This window comes from Mugil cephalus, chromosome 3 (assembly GCF_022458985.1).
Source record: "Mugil cephalus isolate CIBA_MC_2020 chromosome 3, CIBA_Mcephalus_1.1, whole genome shotgun sequence".
Taxonomy (NCBI): domain Eukaryota; kingdom Metazoa; phylum Chordata; class Actinopteri; order Mugiliformes; family Mugilidae; genus Mugil; species Mugil cephalus.
Window position 1 is genome coordinate 16,861,735 of NC_061772.1, and position 11,256 is coordinate 16,872,990.

Genomic DNA, 11,256 nt, shown 5'->3' on the forward strand with positions numbered 1-11,256 from the left:
CAGCAGCTCTCAACAGCGCACAACCATAGGACATACTTAATGTCCTATCAATAACCTACAGCATAAACCTAGACATACTCACCAGATCTGCTCAGCTGAGTATCCGGCACTTCCAGATGACGTCAAGTAGTCTATATGTTTGCCCTTCATGTTCGGTGAGGTTCGGCTCCGTTCGGCTCCATTCGGCTCCATTCGTCTCGGACTGCGAGATCGGTTCGTGGTTAGACAACATGGGTTTAATTTATTTTCCACAATATGTTTGGAAGAGATAGTTCAATAAAGTTTTTTTTTTTTTTTTTTTTTAAATTTCCACAAAACACAAAACATACCATGGCAGCAGAAGTAATAGTGTGTTCCATTCATTTGTATAATAGGCGCAAAAATATTTAAGACGTTTTATCCCGGAAAAGAACTGTTAACCCCTCTTCCTCTTCTTCCTGTTGTCCAACCAATTCTAACTTGATGTCAACATCTCCTACATTGTGACGTAGACCACCCCTGGTGGCTGGCTGCAGCATAGGTCATAAACTCCACCTCTTCCAAGTGGGTGAGACTTGGGACAAAATTATTATTATTTTTTTCCCAAGGATAGCTTCTCTCATTTTAAGTAGTTAATATATATATACTATTGATCCATGTTCAAGCATCGCATTTCTGATAAGTTTAGTTTTAGTTATTAGTTTATAGAAACAGGATGTGACCTTGTGATGACTACCAGTTGCCATGCCCACCACTGCATAAAGCGGTCCCGTAGGACCACGAGAATGGGAAAACAATTAATAAATAAATAAGTACAGTGTATAATATAACATTTCCCTGTAATTGGTGGAGGTAGAGCAGAGCACAGTGGTAATTAAACGAAAACTGAGGCTGGCGGAAGTGCGGGTGGGTCATCGTTAATGAGGCTCCACGTGGCTCCACTCTCAGTACTGCGCTGACTCTGACTACAAACTTGCAAGATGACGGCGCCTGTGTCCCCAGGGTACGTTGACCTTAAAAAAGAGGTCCCAAACTCTTCTTTCACTTCCAAATATGGTCAACAGAAAACAAGGCGGCAAAGGGCAAATCAAGAGACCACAACTGAAGGGTTTAAAACAGCAGTCCTCTAACCAGTGGGCGGCGGCATCACTGTGGCTGCGTCCATCTTTTACATACAGTCCACAATTATACACTAAAGGCCACTGAGTCTAATCTCATCACTCGGCTAAGCAGCTTCAAAGAGCAGGTGGCTGCTTAAAACCTTTTGCCCTCTGACAGGGGGGGAACATGTGTTACTAATGACATTAAGTACGGCTTCATCCCAAGTGTCCCAGTAAACCATGACAGTGAGCTTGCATGCACAATACCCACACTCTGGAAATTGTGCAAATGGTCAAAATGTCTTCCAGCAGCTGATTCTCAAATTTGTGACGTCTTTCTGTTTTTGTTTTTCTTACTTTATAGACTTTCAACTGGCACAGACTCAATAAAATCTGCATCTGTTGGGCAAAATTCCTTTATTCTTTTATTTAAACTCTCAGAAACGCTTTCCTTTAAAACGTAAAGACATTCATACACAGTTGAGACTATACATGCCACTAGCAAGAATCCACAGGGTCAATATACTCCACATACAAACAAAAACATTTCTTGCTTAAACACGACAACAACAAAAAAGTCTGTACATTTTACTGTTAAATTATAGTAATTATTAAACCATATGTGAGTTCACTGTTCAGCTAACACCCACTTATTCTTGTGCATTGCAGACCGTCAGCTGCAACTGAATCCTTGTAATTATCAGTTTTGCATCAGTGTTGAATACAGCAGTAATTTTTAATTACACATTTGTTGTGCATCCATGTGCAGGCCAACTGCCTGGTGTACGGTGACTGTGAAATATAAAGCACCCACATGTTTTCTGTTAATTCCAGTGACTGAAAAAAAAAAGAACAGAGCATTTTTTCTCCTCTTGGGGAATGAACAAAATAAAACCATAATCCAGCAGGCATGCCACACACAGTGAAGCCTCATACTGGGAGATGAGATTGTGGACAAACACTGGCACAGTTACACACCACGGCAAACCACATGCACAGAGGTACCGTACCAAATATGCCTCGTAACCAAAATGGACACGATAGAAACAGTGCTACATCGTCAGTACAGGTTTCAAACAGTCCACCGAGAATGATACACTTTTTACAGGCTACAGTTTTAAGAAGTCACAGTGGAAATAATCACAAAGGCGATGCAGGGATGCAGAATACTGTTCATAATCCTACACATTCCCCACCACACCTAGACACACACGGGCCTCATAACCAGTTCACTACTGTCTCTCCTTTAGATCACAGTTCAATTTGTCATTATCTGTTATTAAATGAAACCTATCCAGTGGTCAAAGCTTTCTAAACCCTCAGATATAAGACAAAATGACCAATATAAATAGCGTGGATGCAAATGACGCGTGTCCATCGTGCCGTTCCCTTTTCCCTCCACCAATCTCCAGTCCCACGGTCGAACCTACGGCGCGTCAGACTCGATGGTGTGCCAGCGAGCGGTCTCTATCTGCCCCCGACTGCACATTTCCTTCCAGTGTCCCTGTCCCGCCTCGGATGCATCGCTGCCAATCAGCACACGACCCAGAATGCTGCTCTTAGTGTAGAGGCGTCCCTGCAGGTAGGTACACAGTCGGATGAAAAATATGAGCTTTAAAGACACTGACGGGGTACTGCGCATGAAGAAGGGATGCTTGGAGAACTTCCTACCTGCATAATGATGAATTCAAGAACCAGTGGCAGCTGAGTGATGTCTCCAGTAGGCAGGTCAAACAGAAATGGAGCGTTCCAGATGGGGTTAGGACCGCTGGCCCCTTTGGTCTCCTTGGTGGCTATTACTTTGCCATCTTGACGCAAGTTAATAACAACATAGTGGTCTATTGGGCAAAAGAAAAAGCAAAATAGGACAGAAGTGCCTGTATTAGTGGATGCATATATTAAATGGCCAGTAATTAAGGAGCAGCATAAAACCACATGTGTTGTGTTGTGCGTTGTTACATTCACAAGAAAACGTCCACACTTGTTGATCTACACAATTCTAATCGCCCCTGAACTCCTCCCCGCTGTCACTGTCGCAGATATGAATCATCACTTGAAAAGCATAATTTCCTTTCACAATCCATCCTAGCATGCTAATTGGATTTACTAAAATTAAAAAGCCATGTGTCACTTTCACACAAGAATCGTCCATCTGGAAAAAGCAAACAGCCCTTTTTTCCACAGATTCCAGGGACCAGAGGCACAAAACTGACCGTTTGTCTCAAAGCGCCAATCTAGGGAAATCTGAGGGAAACCAAAGCATCAAAATTGTTTTCTTTTTTTTCAGAATTTCCTGCTTCCTCCTTTGGTCACCACCATCGTCCAAGCAGGGCTTTAAATCAGATGTATTCAGATACGGTGGAGACAGGAGGGGAAATGACACTGGGTGGATCAGTTTCTAATCTGATTGTATAACAAACCAATTAGGGATCCAATCTGTCTGCTTATGGCTGGGGGGAAACAGTGCAATGCAATGGATTGACGAGAACTGCTGCTTATAGTAAACTAACAATGTGGGAAAATGGAAATGCTGCCTCCTCCTTTCTGTAACCACTGGATGGATGACATCAGGAGGACAAAAACAAATGGCCAATCGTCATTTAGTCCAACATTTAGAAACAAATGTAATTCCAGATTGACATAACGTGACATTGGGTATGAAGCTGGTCTTCACCTGGAGTTCCCGGGATGCGCGTGAGCTTGGCCAGGTTCTCGGCCTTTCGGACCATCACCTTGATGCGCTGGGCCACGGTCTGGTACTGCAGCAGGACGAACAGCTGCCCCAAAGCCCGAGGTGCACCACACACCGAGCTCTTCCTGCGACCCAGCGTTTCCTGAGTGCTCACACTCTAAGCATGGGAAGAACGAAAAGGGTAAAGGGATAAAGATTAAAATGTGAGTGGTTTAGCAAGGATGAGAATGAAAAAAAAAGTCTTCTTTCGCTGAGCAGATGTTTGCTTCATTTGGGAAGCTGGGAATAAAACCAATAAAGAAACAAGAGGAAAGAGCTGATTCAAACTGTGAAGCACTGAAATCCCATGCTCATGACAATGTGAATAACTGCCAGTCAAAGTATATGGGCAGTTTACAGTGGAGAGTTTCCATGTCTGCAAAGTAAATTGTCAGTCGACTGTGGACTGTCAGCAGAACTAAATTTATGTCTCTTTTCTGTCACTTGAAGCTAATTTGTATTATAGGGCTGGGGTCACAGACATTCACACACTAAGTCAGGCGGGATAAAAATAAAATAGCATGCATATGTTAGCTGTTAATTTCCATCTAATTTCACGTCAAATCTCGTCAGCTTACATTGTTTGGGCCCAATGAGTCACATTCTGCTGTCAGCTGGGTGTGTGTGAGTGTCAGCCCGCCAGCGACTGGCTGAGGTCGGGTGTGAGGGCGATTTTATCCAACAACTGAGTTTCAGTTCACTGCCTCCGTTTGTCACCAACACTCAGAGACAGTCACTCGTACTTAGACTGGCTTCGTTCTGTTCTGCAGGCATGCGTTGCAGAACAAACCTTAAAGCTACACTGGAGATTTGTTTTTCACAGAAGATTTTTAGCTGGCATTTCATAGGCTGATATGAGGCACCCTCATAATCCTTAGTATAAACCTTCAAAGCAGACTTTGGTCTCATCTGAAAAGCAGGTGCACACCCAGCATCCCAACCTTTCAGTGCAAATGCTGTCTGTTCAGACACTCTGACACTTTGAGATAGGCAACACCTCAATTATGACACAGCCAGGGAGCAACAACAAATTAATTATAGAGACTAATGCTGAAAACGAATTATAGAGTAGCTAGACCATTTTAATATCAATAACTACTTGACAAACTGAAACGATTCCTACTTTTTTTTCTTTAGCACAAGTATGGAGCTTTAGGTTTGCAGCTTGCTCCTACAAAATATCCTTATCAAAATGTGTGATTTAAAAAAAAAAAAAAAATTTACTTTGAAAAAAAAAACAACAACAGAAATGTGTAAAAAAAAAAATATCCCCTTAGGTACAATATAGTTTAGATTAAATTAAAACATGGTGTGTTGTAATTTTCTGGCATTTATTTTTACTGCAGAAGTCTGTTATTATTTGGTAACAATGTGCAGTCTTGAGTTACATAACCAAACCTCACAGACTGATTCTATGAGTCACTCTGCAAAGCAAACCTAACAGGTTATAATATCAGAAAACTTCTAACCGCGTCTTTATTTGGGAAGAAATGCCTGAATGAAATTTTACACAAACACCCAACCACACGCACGCACACACACATTAATAGCTGCTCAGTACCAATCTTTTTTTTTTTTTTTTTTTTAACGCTGTTGTTTTTTCTGTCAGTAGACTGCAGTTCGGTCTCCTCTGACTCTAGCTCCCCTCCACTAACTTTGGAGCCTCAGTTCTACTGCCACCTGCTGACCGTTCCCTCGCGTGGGCCCAGAGCTGTGAGTACTGGCCGATGGCAACAAAGAAAATCAAAGCCATGTTTATTTTACACAAATTTCTCCATACTATCAAATGTCATCCGTCTGGCAAAAGTTCCCTTTTTCTCTTCTATCTGTGTCTCTAGTGACCAAACTGTTCAGGGAAACTGCAAATCTGATATTTGTATAAATCTGCCAGTCAAATAAACTGTAACAGTGGTGTCTTTTATCACCTGTGTTCAGCCCAGAAATGGAGACAAGCAACGCTTGCACAAGGTCCTGCACAAACCTGTGTAGTGAATTACTTTATAATTGCTACTTAGGGACTGAACAATATAACACAAATAGAATTTTAATTGTTGTCTTTATAGATTGATGCAGCAGCAGATATAGATGATAATGTCTTGTATAGCATTGCTATAGCCCTCATATATTCCTATTATCACTGGCTGGTAATGAAAAACTATACTGCATGCGACTGTGGTTAAAAATGAAAAGCCAGTGTGAACTTAGTTGATTAGCTCCGGTCTTACTATAAGTCCTGCCATGTCATCCCACCCATGCCCACAAAAATGTTGAAATAAGTCCAGCAATGCAGATGAATAATCATCCAGCTGGTCCCCTTACACTGATTACAAAATCCAGGATGTGCCTACTGTAAATTATAAGCCTGAGTCATCAGTGTACAGCCTCTGCATGCCCACTCTTCAAAGAATTATTCAGATTGCTGAGCATCCCTGGTCTTTCCCAACAACTGTCTACTACGCATCCACACAGACAGTGTTCACACTGGGCAGCAGATATTGACTGAGTAAGAGGAAGGTGATGGTGCATTGGGGGATGATGAAGCACACATGCACGTGGAAGTGGTACTGACTCTGACTTTACTGCAAAGCGGGAGGTATGATACAGGTTTCCTCGCCAAGAGTGGAGCACGTCTCAGAGTGACTCACTGAGTGACGTCCGCTGAAACATCAGACTCTCCTCCCCTTCAAAAGCTTTGGTATTAATGTCTTCTGGCAGCGTTTCAGCACAGCCGCAGAGGGCGCGAGGTCGCCGTGGGCGTGCTGCTGCTTTGCTGCACTCTGCTTGTTTGCTCTGCGGTCACCAACAACAATGTCACCGTGACTACCAACAATGGAAAAAGGACTAATGGGGGAGCTGATTAGACGCCGCATTCCTTCATGGGTAAAACATGATACGTGTTATTTATACTCCCGCCAGCGTAGTTCCGTTATCGTCAAAACCGTTGACAATGGGGACTACGTTGGCAAAGATTTTCAAAAGAAATAATCAAGTAAATTCTCTGCGATGAGATAAAACTGTTTGTGCAGTTGATACAAATATATATATAGTCAGTGGCCTAAAAAGAAGCTGCTATCCCAGCTATCCATGCACAGAAACACACAAATAACAAACTGTGTACACTAGATGCACACAAAGCCCATAGTCTAACCATTAAAGTTAGAGACCCAGACCACACCATCATCTACATATTCTCGTACATTGAGTTTCCTATTTGCATTAGATGGATCTCACATGACTCAAAAAAATCTGAGAAAGTGCTCTATAAATTAACCACTGACTGTATCTGCCCTGGACAAACCCATCGTGATGTCACTCATTGGATTCTGAACCTCGAAAATGAAGCCCGGAGTGGGCGGAGCCATGTTGAATGAGCTTTACTCCGCCCACATTGGGATATTCCAAATTTGGACATGGGGGTTGACGTGATGTTGAGACCCATCCACCCTACTCCCCGCTACCTGATAGCTCAGGCTAGCGGCGATCACTCAAATCGGGGACGCCCTTAATCATGCAGAATTTTAAACCTTAATAAAAAGTAAACAAATGAATTAGAAAAAAAAAAAAATTATTGAATAGTGTCATGAATAGTGAAATAAACTACTGAGGCCAAAACTGTTTGTACCAGGCTGTAAACATGTTCAATATTGGGGTAAAGTTGGACTTTTTAACATGGCGGTCTATTGGGATTTTCTCCCCTTTGCAACCAGCCTCAAGCGGCCGCTCGATGAGCTGCAATTTTCTGCACTTCCGCTTCATTGCTCAGACCCGGAGGTAGCCGCTTGGTCTTAACCCTCTCTCTCTCTCTCTCCACCCATGTTATGTCTTCCTTTCCACCACTTTTCATACCATTCTCTTCATTCCCCTTTTCATCCATTTTCATCCCATAATCTCGGCTACTTTTCATCTTATTCCCTTTGACCCTTCTCATCCCTCCATCTATATTTACCAATAAACATATTTGTATCGATTAAGGTGTGGTTAGTGAATTGTAAATATGTGAGACACTACTTTTCCATATAAGCAATCCCCTTAAGCATTTTATTTCTTGCCATTCAACATGAAGTGAGCCAAAAAAAGATCCAACTGCTTCGTTTATACTTCTGGTAATGACAAGAGAGGAACTTAATGAGGAGCCCGGCTACTTGTCTCCTTGTCGTCAGCATTTGCATTAAACTGGATTTATACTTACTTTACAGACATGAGAGTGGCATCAGTTTTCACGTATAACTCTCCCTAGTTGCATTATAACCAGGCTGCTACACCTATCCTTGGAGCCTAGATTTGTCAGACTTGTTTGATCTGGTGGCCGATAAGGCAACAAGTCTGTGTTAGCTCATAACAAATTAGACAAATTAGAGTGTCAGCTCAGTCCAGGCGCTAGGTACGAGTCACTCAGCGCAAGTATATAAAGATGAGTGAATCCTCTGTCACCATTTCTGGAGGTGAGTTTTGAAGCTTCTGTTTTGGTCACTCTGGGCGTCACCATCTTCATGTGTTTCAGTATGTGTTCCATTGTATTTTTTCCAATGTCTAACTCCCTTATACAATAACATTTCTATACTCACCTTGAAGATAAAATTGCAATGAATGCACCAAACATATTAAATGGTCAAATCACCTTTTTCAGCTTGCTTTTAGTTGGGATGAGCTGCCTGGTGTAGGTAGTGGTGGTGTCTGGCTCCCAATCCATCTGCTCGCAAGGCAGCTCCACCACCCCCAGCGTAGTCTCTCTTAGGCCGGAGAAGTCCCTGCTATAGACTGCAAGTCTCAAGGTGCAGCTGCGTAGCTCTTCCAAAGAGCCCACCTGCAGCACAAAGCTCTGGCTGTGGAGCTCCGGGCTGAGGCTGCGACGCCGCGGGGCGATCTGCTGGGGTGAGGGGCAGAGTGGAGGGAGGCTGGCCCGGACAAACACCCCACTCCTCCTCCGGCTGGCCCCGGAGAGCCCCAGGATGTTGACCACCAGGGTGCCATAGGCAGAGGAGAAGAGTAGGGAGAAGTTCAGGAGAGGAGCTGGCTTGGAGGGGACTGAAAGAGCATTAGAGCCATATTGCAGTTGAGAGGACTCCCCCTGCTGGTTGGGAGCTTTGGTGGCGCCAGAGGTCAGGAAACTGCCCTCACTGTAAGCAAAACTTTCCCCACTCACAGTGCTCCGCCGACCCATCGCCCTGCGAGATTTGGACACAAAACTGAGCTTAGTGAGTGAGGGCAAGGAGGCTCTGCCGTGACTCGGGGATTTATTAGGTGAACAAGGGACAGCGGGAGTGCTGAGGCGCCGCATCGGGAACGAAGACTGCACCAGTTCGGCTGACCTGGTTGGGCTGGAGACAGAGGGCAGAGCAGTGAGGTCATCCTCAGAAGGAGAAGAGCTGCTCTTAGAGGAAGGAAACTCCAACACATCCCCCTCCAGCTCTTCGTACTGCTGCTTGACAAGCTGCGTACACGGAGATGGAGTCAACGTCACGGTCACCCTCTCACCGTGATGAGGAGACGAGAAAACCGCCTCCTTGTCCTCCGACGAAACCCTCTTCCTCCTGCGACAGCAAAGGACGCAGCCAAGAACCAGACAGTAGCAGAACACAGCCAGACCCACGGCCAGCAGGATCTGCAGGTGGACTGGAAAAGAAAGCCATTGCCACAGGTTTATATTGTGTCTGTGATGAGGAGTGAGCAAAAGTAAGATCAGTAAGTTCATCCCAGACAGACACATCGAATCAGCTTTGAGTCTGACTGTCAATGAAGCCAAATTCATTTAAAAAAAAAATCTTACTCTGGACCATTATCATATTGTGTCTGCACTCTCTGATGAGATTAAAGAGGAAATGTTTTCATTATAATTTTTAAATGATATTGGGGCAGTTGCTGTTTTGATCCAAGGAGGAGCAGTGAACATGCATAGTACCGGCATGCCTGTTTGTATTCAGCATTTGAGTAAATATACTATTTAATTTAGTCGCCAGAAGTTCCACAAAAAAACAAACAAGTTGAAAAAACACGTTATCATATTTTAACAAGACCACTTTCTTCAAGACTTTGTCATCTTCACCGTTTTATTCCAACTTTCCCGGGACTAAATTTCCCATTAAAACACAATTTGAAGCTGCTGAGCCTGATGCTCATTTGACGTCAGGTAATGAGGGTGTATTGGGATGACTCATACATCAGACACACTGGGGCACTTGGTGAAAATAAGATTGGGATGCTGTGAGCTTCAGCCACTGACCACAGTGAGGCAAACAGCTTGCAACAAAAGCGAAAACCGTTTTCTGAAAACAGCTGGATGCTAAAACAGCTAAGATTAAGGTTCATTAACTTTGACAGCAAATTTAACGCATACATCCTCTCGTCACGGGAGACTTGGGAGTACGAGCACACCGCATGAGGAGCATCTGTAAATCCATAAAGATGATTAATATCAAAGCAACTGTCAATTTCATCCACGTCAAAGAGCCTGCAGTAGCAGGCAGCTCCTCACGCAGACTCCATTAAGAGATGAAAATGCAGTGGACTGGGTGCTGGAAAATAAAAGCAGATGGGATCACTTTAAAATAAAATGAATGGCCAGCTCGTACAGTCCTGATCATGTAATGTGCATGTTCAGCATTTAGTGCAGAGTCTCAAATGGTGCCTGCATTGTGCTGCTGTGGTGTATGATGCTACACAGACTTCACCAATCATGCGTAAAGTAATGAGGCATGCAGTTACTTCACACTGGTTGCATGTGACTGAAGCTTGTTCTAAACCCTTGAGCTTGAATGATCTTGTTCGTTGCCTTCAAAGACTCCTGTTTCTTATCCATACAAACTTATCAAAGGCAAATAAGAATTGGGACACATGAGTTACAGGCACCGCTGCATGGTCCATGCCACAGAGATTTGCCTCAATTTAATCTCTCTCAGTCTATGGCTTTTCTTTGCTTTAGAGATCAGTTTTTCAGTGTATATATATATGTATATATATATATATATTTTTTTTTTTAAATCCGCATTACATCCTGATGCTGCGGATGTTTTTTTTTTATTATTATTATTTCTTTATTTTTTATCGTGAATGATAAAGGCATGCAAGACATAAATAAAAGCAAAGCGGAGGTTAGAGAGATTACAAACCACAATAAGAAAAAGTAAAAAGCACACAAAGACACGTCCTACCTCCCAGGATGTACTGCGACATGTTCCCCTACAGATGGCTGTGCGTAGTGAGTCAGACTGAGCGCTGCTTATGAGCGCTGGCCACCGCCAGTGCGCAGGGACCTGAAGACTTCCAGCCAATGGCTTCAGCGGCTGAACGACTTTTTTTTCTGTTGCACTGACTGAGGCATAAAAGATCCTGCCTTCGTCCAAATAAATAAATAAATAAATAAAACTCCCCAGTCTACCGGCGCTGCAGCCCGCTCGTTATCACAGCAATTAGTCTAAAAAGCAATTTGTCAGTTCAAATCAGTTGGGC

At 43.4% G+C, this 11,256-nt stretch overlaps 1 protein-coding gene across 1 annotated transcript; it reads right to left on the reverse strand.

Moving 5' to 3' along the window:
* Positions 1 to 1,479: 1,479 nt before the first annotated feature.
* Positions 1,480 to 11,003, reverse strand: LOC125005447 (synaptotagmin-4). Its single transcript, XM_047580799.1, has 5 exons — positions 10,959 to 11,003; positions 8,429 to 9,423; positions 3,754 to 3,928; positions 2,751 to 2,917; positions 1,480 to 2,655 (listed from the first exon to the last, which is right to left on the reverse strand). The coding sequence occupies exons 1-5, from the start codon at positions 10,978 to 10,980 to the stop codon at positions 2,506 to 2,508; spliced, it is 1,509 nt and encodes a 502-aa protein (XP_047436755.1). The 5' UTR covers positions 10,981 to 11,003; the 3' UTR covers positions 1,480 to 2,505.
* Positions 11,004 to 11,256: the final 253 nt, after the last annotated feature.

Bases quoted from the DNA above. Each gene is read 5' to 3' on its own strand.
- LOC125005447 (XM_047580799.1), bottom strand. From the start codon at position 10,980: ATGTCGCAGTACATCCTGGGAG. The intron at 3,929-8,428 runs GTGATTTGACCA...TCCCATGCTTAG, and splicing joins CTAAAAGCAAGCTGAAAAAG to AGTGTGAGCACTCAGGAAAC. The intron at 2,656-2,750 runs GTAGGAAGTTCT...ACCTACCTGCAG, and splicing joins TTGAATTCATCATTATGCAG to GGACGCCTCTACACTAAGAG.